At 41.5% G+C, this 25,629-nt stretch overlaps 1 protein-coding gene across 9 annotated transcripts in view; it reads left to right on the forward strand.

Moving 5' to 3' along the window:
* DCAF1 (DDB1 and CUL4 associated factor 1) overlaps positions 1 to 25,629 on the forward strand; it is a 104,165-nt gene that overhangs the window by 34,950 nt on the left and 43,586 nt on the right. For all 9 annotated transcript variants that reach the window (XR_009214420.1, XR_009214419.1, XM_058442170.1 and 6 more), the window contains 5 exons: positions 2,260 to 2,333; positions 5,911 to 6,024; positions 19,013 to 19,150; positions 21,044 to 21,556; positions 22,805 to 22,906. Coding sequence is in view for 7 of the 9 variants with exons in the window: in XM_058442170.1 (XP_058298153.1) it covers positions 2,260 to 2,333; positions 5,911 to 6,024; positions 19,013 to 19,150; positions 21,044 to 21,556; positions 22,805 to 22,906 (941 nt within the window). In the remaining 2 variants the exon portion in view is untranslated. The remainder of the gene's footprint in view (positions 1 to 2,259; positions 2,334 to 5,910; positions 6,025 to 19,012; positions 19,151 to 21,043; positions 21,557 to 22,804; positions 22,907 to 25,629) is intronic.

Here is a 25,629-nt window from a genome sequence, read left to right on the forward strand (position 1 = left end):
ATTTCTTATACTTTTGTTCTCACATGTAAGCTAGGCATTTCAAATTGAGAGTCTAGTTGCTTATGTGATGTTATCTGCTGCTCTTGTCCTGGACATCCCTACTTGTGACTACAGAGGAATATTCACCATTTAACCCACATCATCAGTAACTCAAATCAGAGCATGAAGAACTATGAAAGTGAATGTGAAATCAGAAAATAAGTTAATGCATTGGATTATGAAAAGCATTAAAAGATAGATGATCATGATGAGTGTCATTGCCTGGAGATGGATTAAATGGCAATGAGGAAGAAGGGAGAGACAGAGAAAGATATGCCATTTTTCAGTAGAGCTTACAAAGCAATTTTTTCCTCTTAATGTTAAGCAATATTTGTCAGTGGCATTATTTCTTTTATTAAAAATAAAGATTTCAGTTTCATGATTTATAAACAACTAACATTAGGTAACTATGGTCCTTGTTTGTTTTTGTGATACTTTCCTCTAATGTTTCTTTTTGTGAATTATTTTGAGATACTAATTAACAGCTTGGTAAAAACATATCAGCAGCTCACATCTTGTCTCCATTCTCTATTGTATGTTTTGACTAAATTTGCCTCTCTAAATGCTCCGAAAGGAAATGAAATGAAATAGAGGTTTCTGTTTTAAAAACAAACCAGGCCGTGCGCGGTGGCTCATACCTGTAATCCCAGCAATTTGGGAGGCTGAGGCGGGCACATCACCTGAGGTCAGGAGTTCGAGACCAGCTTGGCCAACATGGTGAAACCCCTACTCTACTAAAAATTCAAAAATTAGCTGGGCGTGGTGGCAGGCACCTGTAATCCCAGCTTCTCGGGAGGCTGAGGTAGGAGAATCGCTTGAATTTAGGAGGTGGAGGTTGCAGTGAGCCAAGATTGAGCCACTGTACTCCAGCTTTGGCGACAGAGCAAGACTCCGTCTCAAAACACAACAACAAACCAATAATTCTCCCTTCCATCAACTAATTTTTTTATCATTAGGCTATGCATTGAGTTGATCCTAGGCCCCTGGCCTCCTTTCTTTCCACAAGAGCTAAGTTAAGATGGCCAAGGTTATTGTATCTTTAGGGGTTGGTGATTGCTTGGTGGAATTCACCCCCGTCACCCTGACCCAGGGTGTCCTTACATGTTTGAGGATGCATCGCTGTTGCTGTTGTCATTGTAGTGGAAGGAGAGGTTGGACTTGGAGCCTGTCTTCTCCAGGCCACCCATCAATAGAAGCATGCTTCCTACCTTTTTATGGATGGGGAGTCAGAAGTTTTCTCTCTCTTAGGTTCCTTTATGATTCTTTTGTAGACCTTGTATACTCTTGGTGATGCTCGTCTGGATCTAGTGCTCATTTGTTTAATTCAGCAGTGCTGTATAGGCAGTATGCTAGGAGATGGGAAGGCTAGAGAGCAGTGTCTCAAGTTTTTACATTGTTATTTTTAAAGCATGTTTCTTTTTATATATATATATATATATATATTTATTATACTTTAAGTTCTAGGGTACCTGTGCACAACGTGCAGGTTTGTTACATATGTATACATGTGCCGTGTTGGTGTGCTGCACCCATTAACTCGTCATTTACATTAGGTATATCTCCTAATGCTATCCCTCTCCCCTTCCCCCCCCCCACAACAGGCCCCGGTGTGTGATGTTCCCCTTCCTGTGTCCGAGTGTTCTCATTGTTCAGTTCCCACCTATGAGTGAGAACAGGTGTTTGGTTTTTTGTCCTTGCGATAGTTTGCTGAGAATGATGGTTTCCAGCTTCATCCATGTCCATTTTATTTTAATATATTTTTTTCGAGAGGGAGTCTTCCTCTGTCACCCAGGCTGGATTGCAGTGGTGCAATCTTGGCTCACTGCAACCTCCGCCTCCTGGGTTCAAGCAATTCTCCTGCCTCAGCCTCCCGAGTAGATGGGATTACAGGCGCCCGCCACTGCACCTGGCTAATTTTTGTATTTTTAGTAGAGACGGGATTTCACCATGTTGGCCAGGCTGGTCTCAAACTCCTGACCTCGTCATCTGCTCACCTCGGCCTCCCAAAGTGCTGGGATTACAGGCATGAGCCACTGCGCCTGGCCTAAAGTATGTTTCTTATGTAATCTAATTTAGCACAATAATATTTTGTTTCTGATTATTTTTGCTGGCATTTTATTAGTGCATATAACAACCCAGGTGCCTTTCCAGAGGTCTAAGTTGCTTGACTGGGATGACTTACTCATTCCTTTATTTGTTCCTCCCCTCTTCTCTTGGTAGGTCGAGCTGATCCAGAGTGTATGCTGGGCCACTTGCTGAGAATACTCTTCAAGAATGATGATTTCATGAATGCAGTAGGTTTGCTTCTTACTTTTCTCCGGCGATTATCAGCTGTAGATGCTGTATCTTTATTGTTTTTTCGTGAATAGTTTGCCTTCTCCTAAGGCCTTGACAAAGTTGGGAGTAGAGTTTTTTGCCAAAGTCCTGGTTGTGGCCATAATGCTTTCTCTTTGGTATGTACTTTGATATTGGTGAGGCCTCCCAAGGTATCTATGCTCATTCTTGGGCAAAATGATTTTGAATTTGAGAATATAGGGGCCTTCTTCAGTTTTTCAGTGGAAAAATAAGAGTGATGCATACAGCATGATTCTGCACTGACACTGTGGGGTATGCATTGGGCATGTAGAGGGATAGAAAGGTGCTTTCTATCTTGAGGAGGATGTGAGGAGTAAATAAGAAATACATATTTTACTCAGCTCCTGAACATAGTAATTGCTCAACAAATTGTGGCTGATAGGTTTGTTTTTGGAGGTGGGATGGCATGATGCTTGAGAACGTGGGCTTTGGGGGTCCATGTTTTGGATTTAAATCCAGCTCCATAGTTCACTGACAGACTTAAGCCTCTTCAAGCTTTATTTTCTCCCTGCCTTCTTTTTCTTTTCTTCCTTTTGAGACGGTCTGGCTCTGTCACTCAGGCTGGCACAATCTTGGCTCACTGCAACCTCTGCTTTCCAGGCTCAGATGATTCTCCTGCCTCAGCCTCCCAAGTAGCTGGGACCACAGGCGCCTGCCAACCACACCTGGCTTATTTTTTTGTATGTTTAGTAGAGATGGGCTTTCACCATGTTGGCCAGACTAGTCTCAAACTCCTGACCTCAAGTTATCCACCCACCTTGGCCTCCCAAAGTGCTGGGATTACAGACGTGAACCACTGCGCCCAGCCACAGCCTTATTTTTCTAGTCTATAAAATGGAGTTAATAGCATTTAAAACCTTTTTTGTAATCCTTGAATGAAATTAAGCATGAAGGTGCTTGGCAGAGAGCCTGGCACACGATGAAGGCCCAGTAGGTATTAGCTATTATTATCATTTATTTATTTGCTTATTTGTTTTTTGAGACAGTTTCGCTTTTGTTGCCCAGGCTGGAGTGTAGTGGTGCGATCTCGGCTCACTGCAACCTCTGCCTCCCGGGTTCAAGTGATTCTCCTGACTCAGCCTCCCGAGTAGCTGGGACTACAAGGGATGCACTACCACGCCAGGCTAATTTTTGTATTTTTAGTAGAGACGGGGTTTCTCCATGTTGGTCAGGCTGGTCTCAAACTCCTGACTTTGGGTGATCCACCAGCCTCGGTCTCCCAAAGTGCTGGGTTTACGGACATTGGCCACTGCACCCAGCCAGTATTAGCTATTATTGTCTGTATTATGTTGACTCATAGATTTATTTCTGTATCACCAATGTCTGTTTCTTAGTTTCAGATCACTTCCCAACTGCCTTCTAGACATTTCCTTCTGGGTATCTCCCATATAAACCTTGAATTTTACGTGTCTGACCATTCACTCCATAATCTATTTCTCTTGTTCTCTAGCTTAGTAACGATGTCCTTGTCTAGTTAGCTAGAAAGTGTCCTTTACGCCTCCAAGCTCTCTTATACAGTGAACTTACAGATGTTATTATTCCCTTCCCCTTAAACTTCACAAATCCCTCCAGTTCTGTTCTTGTCACCAGACCCCAGTTTAGCTAGATCACCATTTAGCCAACAATTTCTTACTTGGTTACTGAAATAACATCTTCACTGGTTTCTTCTTGTCTTGTCCTCCTCTAATTCATTCTTCACTTTATAGCCCAGAAATTATGGTAACCTCTTGCTTAAAATCCATTAATGGCTTTCTGTTACCTTCAGGATAAATTTTAAGTTTCTTAGTTTGGTATAAAAACCAAATCTGTCTCTGAACTTTGTTCTCTGCAGTTTCAGTTCTTGCCTTCTGGCCCTCCTCTCCTCCAGCGTTTGCTTAGATACTTCCTTCTCGTCTTTTACATCCTGGCTTGGAATCCCTTCTTCTCTTAAGCCTTCTCTGATTCTTCTGCAGGGGTCGTGTGCCCTCCTAGGGGCTTCGGTAGCATCCTTTACTCATGGTATTACTTGTTTTCCCAACTGTCACCTCTATTGAATTACACATCTTTTTTTTGTTTTAGATAGGATCTCGCTCTGAGTACATTGGTAAGATCACTCACTGCAGCCTTGACCTCGCATGCTCAAGGATTCTCCTGCCTCAGCCTCCTGAGTAGCTGAGACCACAGGCATGTGCCACCATGCCTGGCTAATTTTTTGATTTTTTTGTAGAGACGAGATTTCACTGGGTTGCCCAGGCTGGTCTTGAACTCCTGGGCTCAAGCGATCCTCAGATTTTGGCCACCCAATGTGCTGGGATTACAGGGGTGAGCCACCACACCCAGCCTGGATAATGAATCTTGGGATGGTGGGACTGTGTCAATAATTATTTACTGTTATATGCCCAGCACAGAACATAGTACCGCTTAATATTAGAGATTCAGTAAATATTGAATAAGTGCCAAATGGAGACTTTTATTAATACATATTATTATATGTATTATATATATAATTTATTATAAAATTTGAGTTTTTCATTAACCATTGTCAAGAATATGGGGCTCATATTGCCCTGCTTATGCATTTAAAAAAGTGTATATGCAGTGGTATGGGGGCCAGATGTGATGGCTCATGCCTGTAATCCCAGTACTTGGGGAGGCTGAGGTGGGAGGATCACCTGAGGCCAGGAGTTAGAGGCTAGCTCAGGCAACATAATGAGGTCCCGTCTCTACTAAAAATTAAAAAATTAGATGGACGTGGTGGTGTGCACCTGTGGTCTCAGCTACTTGGGAGGCTGAAGCTGGAGGATCACTTGAGACTGGGAGGTCGAGACTGCAGTGAGCCATGCTTGTGCCACTGCACTCCAGCCTAAGTGACAGAGTGAGACCCTGTCCATAAAAAAATCATTAAAAATAAAGTGTATATGGAAGGGGATAGGTTTATTTGTGGCATTTTGTTTGTTTTTTGTTTTTGTTTTTGTTTTTTTTTTTTTTGGAGACAGGGTCTCATTGTTGCCCAGGCCTGAGTGCAGTGGTGATTAGGGCTCACTTCACCCTTGACTTCCTGGGCTCTGGGCATCCTCCCACCTCAGCCTCCCATGTAGCTGGGACTACAGGCATGTGCCACGATGCTTGGCTAATTTTTGTATTTTTGGTAGAGATGGGGTTTTGCCATGTTGTCCAGGCTAGTTTCAAACTCCTGAGCTCAAGTGATCTCCTGCCTTGGCTTCCCAAAGTGCTGGGATTACAAGTGTGCATCACTGGCATCAGCATTTGAGATTTAATTTCTATGATTGCTGAGTTGTTTTGGGGGGATTTGGCTTTAAAGCTGCAGAAGAAATTATGTGTTGTATCATCATGGCTCAGCAGGATCATAAGTGTTTATAATAATTAAAGGTTTAATTAGTAAAAGTTTAATTAGTTACATACGGTCTTCTTTCATACCCGTTAAGAAAGTAATGGGAATATGTTACGGTTTTATTAGATGTCCTTAATTTGACTGGGTTGAATTTTAGATGAACAATATTTCTTTTTTCTTTACAGCTGGTGAATGCATACGTGATGACAAGCCGAGAGCCCCCTTTAAACACTGCAGCTTGCAGACTCCTACTAGACATCATGCCAGGGCTGGAAACTGCTGTTGTCTTTCAAGAAAAGGTACTTAGTGAAAAGTAAAATCATAATTTTATTTTGTAATTGAATTATGATGTATTTGATTTGTCTTTGTGGTTAAAATCATTGTTACAGTTTTTGTTATTCATATAGTAATATATGTTATAAGAATCTAAGAAATCCTGACAGGCAATAATAAAATTATTTATTTTTTATTATCATTTTTTAAATTGAGATGGGGCTTGCTGTACTGCCCAGTGAGCAGCTGGGCTCGAGTGATCCTCCTACTTTAGCATTTCAGATTGCTAGGATTATAGTCGTGAGCCTCTGTGCCCAGCCAAAAATTTAAAAATAGTTATTTTGACAAATACTTGTTGCTTGGGTGCTTATAGTTTTTTTTTTTGAGATGGTGTCTTGCTTTGTCACCCATGCTGGAGTGCAGTGGCACGATTTTGGCTCACTACAACCTCTGCCTCCCGGCTCAAGTGATTCTCCTGCCTCAGCCTCCCAAGTAGCTGAGATTACAGGCGCCCACCACCATGTCCACTTAATTTTTGTAATTTTAGTAGAGATGGGATTTCACCATGTTGGTCAGGCTGGCCTCGAACTCCTGACCTCAGGTGATCCACCTGCCTTGGCCTCCCAAAGTGCTGGGATTATAGGCGTGAGCCGTCGCACCTGGCCAGTATTTTTAATTTTATTTTATTTACTTTTTTTTTCTTTTTTTGAGACTGAGTCTTGCTCTGTCGCCCAGGCTGGAATGCAGTGGTGCAGTCTCAGCTCACTGCAACTTCCTCCTGGGTTCAAGCAATTCTTGTGCCTGAGCCTCCTGGGTACCTGGGATTACAGGTGTATGCCACCATGCCTGGCTAATTTTTGTATTTTTAGTAGAGACAGCATTTCACCATGTTGGCCAGGCTGGTCTCAAACTCCTGACCCAAGTGTTCCACCCTCCTTGGCCTCCCAGAGTGCTGGGATTACAGGCGTGAACTGCCGTACCTGGCCATTATAGAATTTTTTTAAATCTTGAGTTTATATGTTGTGTGGATTGTTTTTTTTTTTCTTTTTTTGAGACAGAGTCTTGCTCTTGTCGCCCAGGCTGGAGTGCAGTGGTGTGATCTTGGCTCACTGCAACTTCTGCCTCCCGGGTACAAGTGATTCTTTTGCCTCAGCCTCCAGAGTAGCTGAGACTACAGGCTCGTGCCACCATGCCTGGCAAATTTTTGTATTTTTAGTAGAGATGGGGTTTCACCATATTGGTCAGGCTGGTCTTGAACTCCTGACCTCGTAATCTGCCTGCCTCAGCCTCCCAAAGTGCTGCGATTACAGGTGTGAGCCACCGCGCCCAGCCTTTTTTTTGAGATGGAGTCTCACTCTGTTGCCCAGGCTGGAATGAAGTGGTGAGATCACCATGGCTCACTGCAGCATTGACCTCCTGGGCTTAAGCTGTTCTCCCACCTCAGCCTTCTGAGTAGCTGGAAGTATAGGCATGTGTCACCATGCCCGGCTAATTTTTTAATTTTTTTGTAGAGACGAGGTCTCACTATGTTGCCAGGCTAGTCTCGAACTTCTGGGCTAAAACCATCTTCCTGCCTTGGCCTCCCAAAGTGCTGGGATTACAGATGTGAGACACCATGCCTGGCCCATGTGTTTCTGGAATGGATTTATGATGTTAGTCAAACTCTTACTCTTGGTGCGTGATCTTCCCAGCGATGAAGAGCTTTGTATTTGAGGAAGCCTTTCTTTCCTGTTCTTCGTGGTATTTAGTATTCGTGTAGCTAATATTGGAAGATCTCTTTTGTGCTGTGTTTTGTTGTAGGGGCTTGGAATATTTTGTTAGCAACATGAGAGCTTTACATTCATGTAGGTGTTTGGGGGTGGGCAAACAAAAGTAAACTGGTAATTCCAAATAAGAGTAAGTGTTAGGAAGACAAGCAAGTGTTAAATTGATAGTGACTGTGCATGTATACTTCAACTATCAAAAATTAGGGGCTGGGTAGACCAGGCGTGGTGGCTCACGCCTGTAATCTCAGCACTTTGGGAGGCTGAGGTGGGCGGATCACGAGGTCAGGAGATTGAGACCATCCTGGCTAACACGGTGAAACCCCGTCTCTACTAAAAGTACAAAAAGTTAGCCGGGCGTGGTGGTGGGTGCCTGTAGTCCCAGCTACTCGGGAGGCTGAGGCAGGAGAATGGCATGAACCTGGGAGGCGGAGCTTGCAGTGAGCCAAGATTGTGCCACTGCACTCCAGCCTGGGCGACAGAGTGAGACTCCGTCTCAAAAAAAACAAAAACAAGAAAAAATTAGGGGCTGGGCGTCGTGGCTCACGCCTGTAATCCCAGCACTTTGGGAGGCCGAGGCGGGTAGATCACTTGAGGCCGGTAGTTTGAGATCAGTCTGGCCAACATGGCAAAACCCCGTCTCTACAAAAAAATACAAAAATTAGCTGGGTGTGGTGGTGTGTGACTGTAGTCCCAGCTCCTTGGGAGGCTGAGGCATGAGAATCGCTTGAACCAAGGAGGTGGAAGTTGCAGTGAGATGAAATCATGCCACTACACTCCACCCTGGGTGACAGTGTGAGACTCCATCTCAAAAAAAAAAAATAAATAAATAAAAGAGAAAAATTAGGGCCAGGTGAGGTGGTTCATGTTTGTAATCCCAGGACTTTGTGAGGCTAAGGCAGGAGGACTGCTTGAGCCCAGGAGTTCAAGACTGGCGATGCAGCCTGGGCAATATAGCAAGACCCTGTCTCCACAAAAATAAATCATTAGCTGGGCACGGTAGGTAGCTCAGGCCTGTAGTCCCAGATGTTTGGAATGCTGAGGCGGGAGGATGGCTTCAACTCAGGAAGTAGAGGCTATGGTGAGCCCTGATCGTGCTACTGCACTCCAGCCCTGACAAGAGTGAGACAGAAAAAAAAAATTAGTTGCTCAAATTTTAGAAGTAATGTAAATATTTTGTATCTTAGCTTTAATAATTTGCTGTGTGAATTGGATATGCCACATAGCTTGCTTTTTTTTTTTTTTTTTTTGAGATGGAGTCTCGCTCTGTCGCGCAGGCTGGAGTGCAGTGGCGCGATCTCGGCCCACTGCAACCTCTGCCTCCCGGGTTCAAGCAATTCTCCTGCTTCAGTCTCCTGAGTAGCTGGGATTACAGGTGCGTGCCACCACACCTGGCTAATTTTTATGTTTTTAGTAGAGATGGGGTTTCTCCATGTTGGTCAGGCTGGTCTCAAACTCCCGACCTCAGGTGATCCGCCCGCCTTGGCCTCCCAAAGTGCTGGGATTACAGGTGTGAGCCACTGTGCCCGGCCACTTGCTTTATTTTTAAAGCTATTAAAATTTTAATCTTCTTAAACACTCTGGAAATCTTTTTTTTTCTTTCTTTTGAGAACAGGTTAAAAGAAAAGCTCACTGCATCCTCGATCTCCTTGTCTCAAACCATTCTCCTGCCTCAGCCTCCCAAGTAGCTAGGATCATAGGCAAGTGCCACCATGCCCGGCTAATTTTTTAAAAATCTTTTGTAGAGGTGAGGTCTCCCTATGTTGCCCAGGCTGGTCTCACACTCTTGGGCTCAAGCAGTCCTCCCACCTCAGCCTCCCAAAGTGCTGGGATTATAGGAATGAGCTATTGCACCCAGCCTGGAAGTCTTATTATAGTTAAGTGTATGACCCAAATGAAAGATCTTGATTCTTATTTAGCTTTTAAGAAAATTCATATTAACTTTTATTGCAGAATAATTGTGCCACATAAAGTATTTTAGAGAATAACGTTGTGATTAACGTTATAATTTGCAGTATCGCTTATAGACTAAAATCTCCAGTTAGCAACCCCCGTGCGAGACTAGAAGAATCTGTGTCTTTGTAAAAAAATTTTAATATGGATTATTTTGAAAATCAGGATGATAAAAGCATTTATGGCAATATATTTGTATACTCAAGGTTTATCTAAGATTACAGATTTTTTTTTTTTTTTTTTTTTTTTGAGGCAGAGCCTCACTCTGTTGCCCAGGCTGGAGTGCAATAGTGTGATCTCAGCTCACTGCAACCTCCGCCTCCTGGGTTCAGGTGATTCTCCTGCCTCAGCCTCCTGAGTAGCTGGGATTACAGGTGCCTGCCACCACGCCCAGCTAACTTTTTAAATGTTTTTATTAGAGATGGGATTTCACCACGTTGGCCAGGCTGGTCTTGAACTCCTGACCTCAGATGATTCGCCCGCCTCGGCCTCCCAAAGTGCTGGGATTACAGGCGTGAGCCACTGCGCCCAGCCGATTACAGATGATTTAACTGGGCTTTTTGAAAATTTCCATGTTGTCCTTGTAGGAAAATCATCTCTGGTTCTTTATGGTTTCATCATTGTAGATCTAGAAAGAAATGAATGCCCTTTGGCGGTTAGAAACACTATTTAAGGGAAATTATGAATAATAAAGCTTTCTGCAAGAACAGTTTTATCATTTCCTAATTAATGGTTTATTGGGAGAAGTGACTTATTCCATTGTGCATTAGATTGGAAATTGTCTTGAATCCAGTGTTTAGAGAACAGATTGCAAGCCTCTTTCATATTGTGTTACTTGATTACATGATGATCTGTACCCTTCAGAAGTATCCTATGCAGCTTTTTTTAATGAATCAATATTTCTTAAAATATTTTAATTATAGCAATTAATGAGTCAGAAATCATTATTTCTCAACAAATTGGCTATTGGTGTTCCTCAAAAGTTATAATTAAGACTTACTCAGCCTGGATAACCTAAGGAGACCTCATTTACAAAGAGATGGAGTCTCTTTGTGGGTGTACTGGTGCACACTGTGGTCTCAGCTGCTTGGGAGGCTGAGGTAGGAAGATTGCTTGGGTCCAGGAGGTGGACGCTGTAGTGAACTGTGATTGTGCCACTTGCTTTCCAGCCTGGGAGACAGAGCGAGACCCTGTCTCAAAAAAGAAAAGAAAAAGACTTATTGCTCTAGGACAGTGTTTTTCAAATTTTGTGAAACATAGTAACATATACTTTTTTTTAAACCTTGAAACCTAGTCCATACATTATATGTATGAAAAAGAAGTTTTAAAAACACTGTTTACTCTTTGTGCAATTCATTCTGATACTTTTTTACTTTATTTCTTTTTTAAAATGCTGGTTCAGTGTACTAAGTTGATTTTATTCAGCCACTGTTTTTAAAAAGTTGTTGACTTTTACTTTCAGAGATATTGAAAAAAAGCTTTACGATCTTTTTTTTTTTTTTTTGAGACAGAGTTTTGCTCTTGTTGCCCAAGCTGGAGTGCAATGGTACGATCTCAGCTCACTGCAACCTCTGCCTCCCAGGTTCAAGTGATTCTCCTGCCTCAGCCTCCCGAGTAGCTGAGATTACATGCACCTGCCACCATGTCCAGCTAATTTTTTGTATTTTTGGTAGAGATGGGGTTTCACCATGTTAGCCAGGCTGGTCTCAAACTCTTGACCTCAGGTGATCCACCTGTCTCGGCCTCCCATAGTGCTAGGATTACACCTGACCTAAAATCTATTTATTTTTATTTTTTAAATATATATGAAAAAATAGAGACAGAGTCTCATTATGTTGCCCAGGCTGGTCTTGAACTCCTGAGCTCAAATGATCCTCCCCGGCTTGGTTTCCCAAGGTGCTGGCATTACAGGCATGAGCCACTCTGTCTGGCCTAAAATTTATTTTTATTTAAAATTATTTAGCTGCAGGCTGGGCAACATGGTGAGACCCCATCTGTGTGTGTATATATATATATATATATATATATATATATGCTGAATGTGGTGGCACATGGCTGTAGTCCTGGCTAGTTGAGAGGTTGAGGCAGGAGGATTGCTTCAGCACAGGAGTTCGAGGTTGCAGTAGGTTATGATTATGTCGCTGCATTCCGGCCTGGGTGACAGAGTGAGACCTTGTCACTAAAAAAAAAAAAAAAAAAAAAAAAAGAATTTCCTTTTTATATTGTTCATTGCTAGTGTATAGAAATGCAACTGATTTTTGTATGTTGATTTTGTATCCTATAACTTTGCTGAATGTGTTACTTAACTGACAGGTTTTTTCGTGTATGGAGTCTTTAGGGTTTTATACATATAAGATCATGTCATTTGCCAACAAAGGTAATCTTACTTCTTACTCTCTAATCTGGATTCCTTTAATTTCCTTTTTTATGTCTAATTACTCTCACTAGAACTTCCAGTACTATGTTTAATAGAAGTGGCAAAAGTGGACACCTTGACCAGGTGTGGTGGCTCACGCCTGTAACCTCAGTACTTTGGGAGGCCGAGGTGGGAAGATCGCTTGTGCTCAGGAGTTCAAGACCATCCTGGAAAACATAGTGAGACCTTGTCTCTTAAAAAATAAGTGGACATCTTTTTCTTGATCTTAAGGGAATGCCTTTCAGTCTTTCACTGTTGAGTATGATATTAGCTATGAGTTTTCATAAATGGCCTTTATTATGCTGATGTTTCTTTCTAGAATCTAGTTTATTGTTTTTTCATTATAAGTATTGACTTGTCAACATTTTTTTGGTATCAGTTGCAATGGTTATGTGGTATGTTGAACTATCTTTGAATTCCTGAGATATAGTTTATTTAGTCATGATGTATAGTCCTCTTATGCTGCTGAATTCATTTTCCTAGTATTTTGTTGAGGATTTTTATAACTATAGTCATGAGTGATATATTGGTCTGTAGTTTTCTTTTCTCATAGTGTCTTTAGCTTTGGTAATGCTGGCATCATAAAATGAGTTAGGAAGTGTTACCTCCCAGTCAATTTTTGGGAAGAGTTATGAGAAGGATTGGTGTTAATTCTTCTTTATTTAATTATTTAAAGAGATGGGTCTGGTTTTGCTGCTTAAGTTTGTCTAGAACTCCTAGCCTTAAGTGATCCTCCTGCCTCAGCCTCTCAAATTGTTGGGATTACAGGCGTAAGCCACTGTACCCGGCTTTGATTCTTCTTTAAATGTTTCATAGAATTTACTATGAAGTCGTCGTGTCCTGGCTTTTTCTGTTTTGGGAAGTTTTTGATTATTGATTCAATTTCCTTACTACTTATAGGTCTATTTAGTTTTTCTGTTTCTTTATGAGTCAGTTTTGGTAGATTTGTCCATTTTATCTTGGTTATCCAATTTGTTGTTGTACAACTGTATATAGTATTCTCTTATAAATCTTTTTATTTCTATAAAGTTGGTAGTAATGAGGCCTGTTTCATTTCTGATCCTAGTAATTTGAGTCCTCTCTTTTATTCTTGACCTGTCTTGCCAAAAGTTTGTCAATTTTGTTGATCTTGAAGAACTTTTAGTTTCATTGACTTTCTGTATTTTTCTATTCTTTATTTCATTTTTCTCCACTATAATCTTTATTATTTCTTTTGCTAGCTTTGAGTATTGTTTTTTTCTGGTGGCGTATGGCGTAAGGCATAGTTAGGCCTAGTTCCTAATTTGATTTGAGATCTTTCTTCTTTTTTAATTGCATGTGTTTGCCGCTATAAATATCATTCTGGCCGGGTGCAGTGGCTCACGCCTGTAATCCCAGCGCTTTGGGAGGCCGAGATGAGTGGATCACCTGAGGTCAGGAGTTTGAGAGCAGCCTGGGCAACATGGTGAAACCCCATCTCTACTAAAAATACAAAATTAGCCAGGTGCGATGGCGTGTGCCTGTAGTCCCAGCTACTTGGGAGGTTGAGGCAGGAGAATTACTCGAACTCGGGAGGCAGAGGTGGCAGTGAGCCAAGATTGTGCCATTGCACTCCAGCCTGGGCAACAAGACCAAAACTGCATCTCAAAAAAAAAGAGAAATAAATAAATAAATTTCATTTTAACCACCGCCTTTGCTACATTCCATAGGTTTTGGTATGGTTGTGTTTTCATTTGTACAAAGTGACTTTTTAATTTCCCTTGTGATTTCTTTGACTCATTAGTTATTCAGGAGTGATGTTTAATTTCCATGTATTTGTGAATATTATAGTTTTCTAATATTGTTGATTTCTAGTTTCATTCCGTTGTGACTAGAAAAGATTGTGAGATTTCAATCTTTTTAAATTTATTAAGACTTGTGGCCTAACATATGGTTTACTCTGGAAAAAAAAACGTAAAAGAACATGGAAAAAGTTCTATGTGTACTCGAGAAGACTGTAATCTACTGTCGTTGGGTGGAGTTTTCTGTGTACATCTTTTAGGTTCAATGGCTCATAGTGTTGTTCAAGTTCTCTGTTTCCTTATTGAGCTTCTGTCTGGTTGTCTTAATTGTAATTGAAAGTGAGGGGTACAGAGTTTTTGTTTGCATAATGAAGAAGTTCGAAAATAGATACTATACTGGTAATATTTATTTAACATTGTGAATGTACTTAGTTCTACTGAATTATACTCTTTAAAATGGTTAAACTATTGGATGTAAAATAAGGAATCAGAACTCTAAGAAAAGTCCAAGACTCTATGAAAAAACAAAAATTATAGTTACGGAATTTAAAAACTTAGTAAATGAGCTGGGTATAGGGATGCATGCTTATAGTCTCAGTTGCTCAGGAGGCTGAGACAGAAGGATCCCTTGAGGCTAGGAGTTCAAGATCAGCCTGGGCAACAAAGTGAGACCCCTGTCTGTATGAGTTAGAGTGAAGTTTAAACAGAGCTGAAGATACAATTAATGAACTGGAAGATCTGACAGGATAACTAATAATGAAGCTCCTAGAAATGAGAGATGAAAAATACGAAAGAAGTTGAAACATGGACTTAGAATTAGAAAGTTCAAAATATCTAAAGGGAGTTTCAGGTAGAGGGAGTAGAGAGATGAGAAAGGACAAAGGCACATTCAGAGAGATGACAGCATTCAGAGAGATGACAGTAGAATTTTAAGAATTAACAAAAGACATCACCATTCAGATTCAGGAAGTACAGTGAAGATTACCAAAGAGAAGATCTTAAAAGCAACTAGAGTAAAAAAAAATTCCTGCAAATAATCAAACAGAGCAAACTTTGCCACAGTGGCAGTAGAGGTCAGAAGATAGTAGAAAATATCCTCAGTGTCTGTCTGTAAACATAGAATTTTTTTTTTTTTAATTGAGTCAGAGTCTTGCTCTGTCGCCCAGGTTGGAATGCGGTGGTGTAATGTCAGTTCACTGCAACTCTGCCTCCTGGGTTCAAGCGATTATCCTGCCTCAGCCTCCTGAGTAGCTGGGATTATAGACGTGTGCCACCACGCCTGGCTAATTTTTGTGTTTTTAGTAGAGATGCGGTTTCGCCATGTTGACCAGGCTGGTCTCGAACTCCTGACCTCATGTGATCCACCCGCCTCGGCCTCCCAAAATGCTGGGATTACAGGCATGAGCCACTGTGCCTGGCCTGGAAACCTAGAACTGTTAATCAAAAGAAACAGTTTAGGAAGACAAAAGGTGGAACAAAATTCTTCATAACATGTCAGTGGAAGAGAATAGATACAATTAATATTTTAAGTTTGTTATACTGTTTGGAAAAAGGGCACAAAGAAATATGCTGAAAATACATGGTAAATATATTCTATATCAGTAGAAATTTTACAACAAAATTTCCAAAAATGTGTTCTTCAGAGTAGTTTTTTTTTTTTTTTGAGAGACAGTCTTGCTCTGTCACCTAGGTTGGAGTGCAGTGGCGCAATCTCAGCTCAGTGCAACCTCTGCCTTACAGGTTCAAGCGATTCTCATGCCTCAGCCTCCCGAATAGTTGGAACTACAAGCACGCGCCTCTGTACCCAGCCAATTTTTGTAATTTTAGTAGAGACGGGGTTTCACCATGTTGGCCAGGAGGCTGGTCTCGAACTCCTGACCTCAAGTGATCCACCTGCCTTGGCCTCCCAAAGTGCTAGGATTACAGGCATGAGCCACCATGCCCAGCCCATAGTAGGAATTTTTAGAAAATGGTCAAAACTTTTGGTTATGTATAGGAGAATGAGCTGATGACTTTTTGGAAGAATTTAAGAAAAAGAAAATATTGTTTCTAAAAATATTTAAAACATTTTATTATTTTTGAGACAAAGTTTTGTTCTTGTTGGCCAGGCTGGAGCGCAGTGGCGCGATCTCTGCTCACTGCAACCTCCGCCTTCCAGGCTCAGCCTCATGAGTAGCTGGGATTACAGGCGCCTGCCACCGTGCTGGGTAATTTTTGTATTTTTATTAGCGATGGGGGTTTCACCATGTTGACCAGGCTGGTCTTGAACTCCTGTCCTCAAGGTGATCCACCCTTCTTGGACTTCTAAAGTGCTGGGATTACAGGTGTGAGCCACCGTGCATGGCCAGTATTTTTTTTTTTTTTTAATTTTTAAATTTATTTTTATTTTTATTCTTTTTAGGGATGGGGTCTTGCTTTGTCACCCAGGCTGGAGTGCAGTGGCGCAGTCCTAGCTCACTGCAGCCTTGAACTCCTGGGCTCAAGTGATCTTCCTGCCTCAGCCTCCCAAGTAGCTTGGACTATAGGCGTCCACCACCACGCCCAGCTAATTTTTAAATTTTGTTTTTTGTGGAGATGGGGTCTTGCTACGTTGCCTAGGCTGGTTTCAAACTCCTTACTTCAAACACCTGACTTCAAGTAATCCTCCTGCATTGGTTTCCCAAAACATTAGGATTACAGGCATAAGCCACTGCTCCCAGCCTTAAGTACGCTTATAAGAAAATTAAGAACTTGGCCGGGTGCGGTGGCTCACACCTGTAATCCCAGCTCTTTGGGATCTGAGTGGGAGGTGGGCGGATCCCCTGAGGTCAGGAGTTCAAGACCAGCTTGGCCAACATGGTGAAACCCCGTCTCTACTAAAAATACAAAAATCAGCTGGGTGTGGTTGGTGTGTACCTGTAATCCCAGCTACTTGGGAGGCCAAGGCAGGAGAAACGCTTGAACCTGAGAGGTGGAGGTTGCAGTGAGTCGAGATTGCGCCACTGCACTCCAGCCTGGGTGACAGAGCAAGACTCTGTCTCAAAAAAAAAAAAAAAAGAACTTGTGTTTAGCAAAAGACACTGGCAAAAGCAAGAGTACTTCACAGAAGCAAAAGCCTGAATGGTCAACACACAAATGAAAAAATGTGGAACTTATTTAATAAACAAGGAAATTCAAATTAAATGAAATGCTATTTTTACACCCATCAGACTGATAGTGGTAGTGTTGGCAAAGATGTGGAAAAAGGAAGAGAACTTTTATTCACTATTGGTGGAAATGTGAATTGTTGCAATCACTTTGAAAAATTTGGCCTCATCTAGTAAAGTTCAGCATGCACATACCCTGTGACCTAGCAGTTCTGTTCCTAGGTTTGTATGTTAGATGTTTGGCTAGCACAAATGTAGTTTATATCACCATTATTGGTCAAGCGAATAAAATAACAGAGTATGGCAGTGAAGAGCATCTGTAGGTACACCGTCTAGGTTCACATCCTAGCTCTGCCACTAGTTTTGTAACTTTTGGTTCACTAGCCTCACTGATTCATTTTCCTCATCTGCAAATATAGTACCTGCCCAATCATACAGGCTTGATAGGAGGATGAGATAAATTAATATTTGTAGACTGTCTTGAGTGCTATTTAAGTGTGCTACATGCAGCAATATAGGTGAATCTCAAAAACATATATTGAGTAAAAAATAAGTTGCAGCAAAATATATACACTATCACAATTTATGTAGTTCAAAAGCATATAGCAGTTAACAAAGTTTAACAAGAAAATTCTTAAAATTTAGGATTGTTTAAACCTCCTTGCAGGAGGTGGCATAAGGAGGGGCACATGGGAGGTTTCTATTTCTTTAAAATTTTTTCTTTTTAAATCTGTGATCTGGAAAAGGTAAAAAAAAATTATTTATTTTTATTTTATGTTTTTATCAATCTTGGCCTACAGGAGGTTTCTATTTTTTAAGCTGGGTAGTAGGACATAAGTGATTTTCAAGTTCTTTGGACCACACATGTTTATATGTATTATATTTCATAATAAGATGTAATTAAAAATAAGTTTGGGGGCCGGGCGTGGTGGCTCATGCCTGTAATCCCAGCACTTTGGGAGGCCAAGGCGGGCGGATCACGAGGTCAGGAGATTGAGACCATCCTGGCTCACACGGTGAAACCCTGTCTCTACTAAAAATACAAAAAATTAGCTGGGCATGGTGGTGGGCGCCTGTAGTCCCAGCTACTCGGGAGGCTAAGGCAGGAGAATGGTGTGAACCTGAGAGCGGAGCTTGCAGTGAGCCGAGATTGTGCCATTGCACTCTAGCCTGGGCGACAGAGCAAGACTCTGTCTCAAAAAAAAAAAATAAATAAAAATAAAATAAGTCTGGGAGGCCAGGCATGGTTGCTCATGCCTGTAATCCCAGCACTTTGGGAGGCCGAGGTGGGCGGATCACTTGAAGTCAGGAGTTCGAGACCAGCCTGGCCAACACAGCGAAACTCCGTCTCTACTAAAAAATACAAAAATTAGCTGGCTGTGGTGGCACATGCCTATAGTCCAAGGTACTCAGGAGGCTGAGGCAGGAGAATTGCTTGAATCTGGGAGAAGGAGGTTGCAGTGAGCCAAGATTGCATCACTGCACTCCAACCTGGGCGACAGAGTGAGACTTTTTTTTTTTTTTTTTTTTTTTTTTTAAAAAAGAAGGTTCTAGTATGTGGGGCTAAATTAAACACTAGTTTGATGGAGCACCTCTCAGAACGTTAATATATTACCTGTGCTTTGTGAGCTTCTATGAGAGATACTTCCAGTGATCCCCAGTTGATCATGGAGCCTTTTGGGAGTTAACACCTAGATTAGGACTATATTCTGGGGATTGTTAATTTTTAGCTTGAGTTTTATTTATTTTTTAATTATTTTTTTCTGACTGCAAAGACCTGAAAGAGATAGCTTGAGTTTTTTTGGCTGAATAGGCTTCTATTGCACAGATACTTTATATAACTAAGGAACCTATTGGATGCTGTAGTAGTACTTTTTTTAATCTTACAGACATTGAAATATTAAAATTTTTTTCTTGAGACTGAAATCTTTGCTTATATTGTTAATCATGAACTTGGGCTTTTTCCGAAATTTACTATTTAATTTCCTTTACTATAGGAGGGAATTGTCGAGAATCTTTTCAAATGGGCCCGAGAGGCCGATCAACCATTGAGGACATATTCTACTGGACTGTTAGGAGGTGCTATGGAAAATCAAGACATTGCTGCCAACTATAGAGATGAAAATTCACAGCTGGTAAGGACTGTGTCAGAATAAATTTTTATATAAGATGGGACAGTATTCACAAGTTCTTTCTTGTTATTTGAATCTGAATACGTAGATCATACTGATTACCTTGTACTGGAGCATGGCTATAATTTCAATATTAGTTTCCATAAGAGTTTTTTAAAATTGAAAATAGCTATATATATATATATTTTTTTTTTTTTTGAGACAGAGTCTTGCTTTGTTGTCTGGGTTGGAGTGCAGTGACGCTATCTCGGCTCATTGCAACCTCCACCTCCCAGGTTCAAGTAATTCTCCTGCCTCAGCCTTCTGAGTAGCTGGGATTACAGGTGCCCACTACCACGCCCAGATAATTTTTTGTATTTTTAGTAGAGACAGGGTTTCACCATGTTGGTCAGGCTGTTCTCGAACTCCTGACCTCATGATCCACCCGCCGAGGCCTCCCAAAGTGCTGGGATCACAAGCGTGAGCCACCGTGTCCAGCAGAAAATAGCTACTTCTAATCTTGTCAAGGATGATGACATTGTATGCCAATAAAGAATAGTAACATTCCCTGTTTCCCTTTCTACCATTTGTATTATGAAAATTTTCAAACATGTAGTAAAATTGAAAGCATTTTACAGTGAACAACTACATATATACATCACCTAAATTGATTGTGAACACTTATAATATCCATCCATCTGCCCTTTTTTTTTTTTGCCTCCCCCCCCCCCCCATCAACTTTTAAGTTCTGGGGTACCTCTGCAGGATGTGCACGTTTAGTACATAGGTAAACATGTGCCATGGTGATTTGCTGCACAGATCAACCCATCACCTAAGTATTAGGCCCAGCATCCATTAGCTAGTCTTCCTGATTTCTCTTCCACTCCCCTTCGACAGGCCCCAGTGTATATTGTTCCCCCCAATGTGTCCCTGTGTTCTCATTGTTCATTTCCCACTTATAAGTGAGAGCATGTTGTGTTTAGTTTTCTTTTCCTGTATTAGTTTGCTGAGGATAACAGCTTCCAAGTGCCCTTCCTTTTATCTATCTACTATTCTAATTTAAAAAGCGCAATTCAAAGTAAAGTGCACACATAATCCCTCTTTTTTTTTTTTTGAGACGGAGTTTCACTCTTGTTGCCCAAGCTGGAGTGCAATGGCACGATCTTGGCTCACTGCAACCTCCGCCTCCCGGGTTCAAGCAATTCTCCTGCCTCAGCCTCCCCAGTAGCTGGGATTACAGGCGAGCACCTCCACGCCCGGGAAATTTTTTGTATTTTTAGCAGAGATGGGGTTCCACCATGTTGGCCAGGCTGGTCTCAAACTCCTGATCTCAGGTGATTCGTCCATCTTGGCCTCCCAAATTACTAGGATTACAGGCATGAGCTACTGTACCTGGCCATCCCTCTCTCTTTAAAATGAAACACAGTACCACTTTATAAGGTTGGCCCAAAAACTGTGTACTTAAAAAAGAACTTGAAAAATGATAATGTAGTTATGTATAATATACATGGCAATATCTAATGGAATACAACCTACAGTAGATAAAAGTTTGAGAAACTTTCATCTTTGGTTTTCAAAGACACATTACAAAAATCATGACTATATCTAATTTCTGCCCCTTCAGGTGTGATGGTCCAGGTCAACTTGACCCAAACAAATCAGTTGTCAATGATGTATTTTATGTGCAAATCTTCTGGTTTGGATTCTCTGGAAAATTTTATGAGGAACAATACTTAGCTGTTACTTATTTCATCAACTTATAGGAATCAAAGCAACACATTTATCAAATTGTTGCTATTACCAGGCCTTGGGCTCACTGCATGAGTCTCCAGTTATTATGTGGCAATAAGAATTATTAAGGATTACTTAATCCTTAATAAAGAGGCACCCCCTTTTTCTCCAATTATCTGTTGATAGGTGGCAATAGTGCTTCGAAGACTGAGGGAGCTACAGCTACAGGAAGTGGCTTTGCGGCAGGAAAACAAGCGTCCCAGTCCACGGAAGCTCTCTTCTGAACCCCTTTTGCCTCTGGATGAGGAGGCTGTGGATATGGACTATGGTGACATGGCTGTAGATGTAGTGGATGGAGACCAAGAGGAAGCTTCTGGAGACATGGAGATCTCCTTTCATCTTGATTCAGGCCACAAGACTAGTAGCAGAGTGAACTCAACAACCAAACCTGAGGATGGAGGATTAAAGAAAAACAAGTCAGCAAAACAGGGTGACAGAGACAACTTCAGGAAAGCCAAGCAAAAGTTGGGTTTCTCATCTTCTGATCCAGATCGCATGTTTGTTGAGCTGTCTAATAGCAGCTGGTCAGAAATGTCTCCCTGGGTGATTGGCACCAATTATACCCTTTATCCTATGACTCCTGCTATCGAGCAGCGACTTATTCTCCAATATTTGACTCCTCTAGGAGAATATCAGGAGGTAAGCTTATTGGGAAGAGTACTGTTCACATGTAGGAATTATTGTGTTCATTTCTGTGTTATTTTATGGTAGTATTTTATACAAAGATATATTCTATTTATTTATTTATTTATTTATTTTTTTAATTATACTTTAGGTTTTAGGGTACATGTGCACAATGTGCAGGTTTGTTACATATGTATCCATGTGCCATGTTGATTTCCTGCACCCATTAACTCGTCATTTAGCATTAGGTATATCTCCTAATGCTGTCCCCGCCCCCCCACCCCCCCCCCCCACAACAGTCCCCGGAATGTGATGTTCCCCTTCCTGTGTCCATGAGTTCTCATTGTTCAATTCCCACCTATGAGTGAGAACATGCGGTGTTTGGTTTTTTGTCCTTGCGATAGTTTACTGAGAATGATGTTTTCCAGTTTCATCCATGTCCCTACAAAGGACACGAACTCATCATTTTTTATGGCTGCATAGTATTCCATGGTGTATATGTGCCACATTTTCTTAATCCAGTCTATTGTTGTTGGACGTTTGGGTTGGTTCCAAGTCTTTGCTATTGTGAATAGTGCCGCAATAAACATACGTGTGCATGTGTCTTTATAGCAGCATGATTTATACTCCTTTGGGTATATACCCAATAATGGGATGGCTGGGTCAAATGGTATTTCTAGTTCTAGATCCCTGAGGAATCGCCACACTGACTTCCACAATGGTTGAACTAGTTTACAGTCCCACCAACAGTGTAAAAGTGTTCCTATTTCTCCACATCCTCTCCAGCACCTGTTGTTTCCTGATTTTTTAATGATGGCCATTCTAACTGGTGTGAGATGGTATCTCACTGTGGTTTTGATTTGCATTTCTCTGATGGCCAGTGATGATGAGCATTTCTTCATGTGTTTTTTGGCTGCATAAATGTCTTCTTTTGAGAAGTGTCTGTTCATGTCCTTTGCCCACTTTTTGATGGGGTTGTTTGTTTTTTTCTTGTAAATTTGTTTGAGTTCATTGTAGATTCTGGATATTAGCCCTTTATATTCTAACTCTACCACGAACAAGGCTTTGCATGAAACGGTTCCAAGTCTTATGCAGGTCATTCCTGATATGGTCTATTTGATTAAAGTGCATTTACACATTTATCTTCACAGGGAGGGAGGAAGAGGTGCATCATTTCTTCAGGCTTCTATCCTCAAAGAGTGGAATAGGAAATACATGAAAATAAAGCCAAAATTTAAGACTTGTATTTGGTGTTCATTTCAGCTACTTCCCATATTCATGCAACTTGGATCACGGGAGCTGATGATGTTCTATATTGACCTGAAGCAAACTAATGATGTCCTGCTTACATTTGAGGCACTAAAGGTAAAGTTCTTGAAAGTATTGGGTCACTGGGGATTTTTTAAAAACTTTATTTTTTTTAAAATTTAAGATGGAGTCTCACTCTGTCGCCCAGGCTGGAGTGCAGTGGCATGATCTCGGCTCACTGCAACCTCCGCCTCCTGGGTTCAAGTGATTCTCCTGCCTCAGCCTCCCGAGTAGCTGGGATTACTGGCACATGCCACCGTGCATGGCTGATTTTTATATTTTTGGTAGAGACGGGGTTTCACTTGGCCAGGCTGGGCTCAAACTCCTCACCTCAAGTGATCTGCCCACCTTGGCCTCCCACAGTGCTGGGATTACAGGCGTGAGCCACTGCACCTGGTGAAGCTTTATTTATTTATTTTTAGAGATAGGTCTCACTCTGTCACCCAGGCTGGAGTGCAATGGGGTGATCATAGCTCACTGTGGCTTTGACCTCCTAGGCTCAAGTAATCCTCCTGCCTCAGCCTCCTGAGTAGCTGAGACAAGTGCATGCCATCATGCTTAGCTAATTTTTAAAAAATTTTTGTAGAGACAGTCTTGCTATGTTGCCCAGGCTGGTCTTAAACTGTACTGAAGCAATCCTCCTGCTTTGGCCTCCCAAAGTACTAGGATTATAGGTATGAGCCACCATACCCTGTGTCACTGAGCATTTTATTGACAGAGATGTGCCTGTGTGTTTTAGCATGTAATTTCTCTGCATTTTATTGCTCAGGGTATTTCTATAGCCAGATGCATCAGAATAGTAACAATCAAAACATTCTTGTTTAGACAGAAGAGAGGAGGCTTACTGAGTATCTCTACAGAAACTTAGGTGTTAATCTAAAAGGCTGAGTGTTGAGATAAAAAGTGGATCTAGACATGGGGTGGCCTCAGTTATTGTTACTGAATAGGAGAGGAAAAACTATGAAATAGTGCTTGCTTATGCCCTACTTTTTAGATATTACCTGTATCAGCTAACAATTTTTTCTTTTTTTCTTTTTTGAGATGGAGTCTTGCTCTGTTGCTCAGGCTGGAGTGCAGTGGTGTGATTTCTGCTCACTGGAACCTCCGCTTCCTGGGTCAAGCAATTCTCCTGCCTCAGCCTCCTGAGTAGCTAGGATTACAGGTGCCCGCCACCATGCCTGGCTAATTTTTTGTATTTTTAGTAGAGATGGGGTTTCACCATGTTGGCGAGGCTGGTCTTGAACTCCTGACCTCAAGTGAACCACTCGCCTCGGTCCCCCAGAGTGTAGGGATTACAGGAGTGAGCCATCACGCCCGGCCACAGAAATTTTTTCTAAACTATGTACATATTGTATAATGTAAAATTACCTAGGGTTAACAAAATATAAACCAGAAAATGAGTAATGAAATAGCAGACAGAATTAGCTGGGCATGATGGCAGGTACCTGTAATCCTAGCTACTCAGGAGGCTGAGGTGGGAGAATCGCTTGAACTCGGGAGGCGGAGGTTGCAGTGAGCAGAGATTGTGCCATTGTACTCCAGCCTGAGCAACAGAGTGAGACTCTGTCTCAAAAAAAAAAAAAAAAAAAAGAGCAGACAGACCAGGCACGTTAGCTCACGCCTATAATCCCAGCATTTGGGAGGCTGAGGCAGGAGGATAGCTTGAGCCAAGGAGTTTGAGACCAGCTTAGTCAACATGGGAGACCTGGTCTCTATAAAAAATACAAAAATTAGCCTGGCATGGTATCTTGCACCTATAATCCCAGCTACTCAGGAGGCTGAGGCATGAGAATCATTTGAACCCGGGAGGCGGAGGTTGCAGTGAGCCAGGATCACTAGGGTGAGCCTGAGCGACAGGGCGAGACTGTCTCTGAAAAAAACAAAACAGGCAGACCCTTGAACTCAGTAAAGATTTCAAAGGGGCTAAACATAGGAGGGCAAGTAAGTCTAATTCACAAGGTCCACACTTAATTCAAGGTGACTAAGCTGATCTGAATGGAGAGAGATAGTTGAATGAATAACAGTGTAGCTATCATACAGTTCTCCTCAATAGGTAACTGTTGAGAGATGAGGTCATTAAAATTACTTTTTAAAAAAATATATAACACTTCGGCGTGGCGCAGTGGCTCGTGCCTGTAATCCCAACACTTTGGGAGTCTGAGGCAGGTGGATCACCTGAGGTCAGGAGTTTGAAACCAGCCTAACCAACATGGAGAAACCCCGTCTCTACTAAAAATGCAAAATTAGCTGGGTGTGGTGGCACATGCCTATAATCCCAGCTACTCGGGAGGCTGAGGCAGGAGAATCGCTTGAACCCAGGAGGTGGAAGTTGCAGTGAGCCGGGATCGTGCCATTGCGCTCCAGCCTGGGCAATAACAGCGAAACTCCAAAACTCTGTCTCAAAAAAAAAAAAAAAAAAAGTGTAACACAAACAACATTGTAACAGTCTTGAAAGCCAAAAGAAAATAATATTCACAGTCTCACTTATAATAAAATAACTTTTTATTTTTGTGCTTCATTCTAATCTTTATTAATAGACACAGTTGCTTTGAAAATAATTGTTAGCTAGACTTTACAATTTAACTTCACTTGTATCCTAAGAATGTTTACACGCAGCTGTATGGTTGTTCTATACAAATTAGATGCTCTGTAATTTTCTTATTTTAGTTTTGTGAGATACCTATGCTGTTTTTTTTTGTTGTTGTTACAAAGGACATGGCAGAGAACATCTTTGCGTATGATTTTGAGGTTATTTTATTTGAATTTCTACTGCTTAGAAC

This window comes from Hylobates moloch, unplaced genomic scaffold (genome assembly GCF_009828535.3).
Source record: "Hylobates moloch isolate HMO894 unplaced genomic scaffold, HMol_V3 SCAFFOLD_8, whole genome shotgun sequence".
Classification (NCBI taxonomy): domain Eukaryota; kingdom Metazoa; phylum Chordata; class Mammalia; order Primates; family Hylobatidae; genus Hylobates; species Hylobates moloch.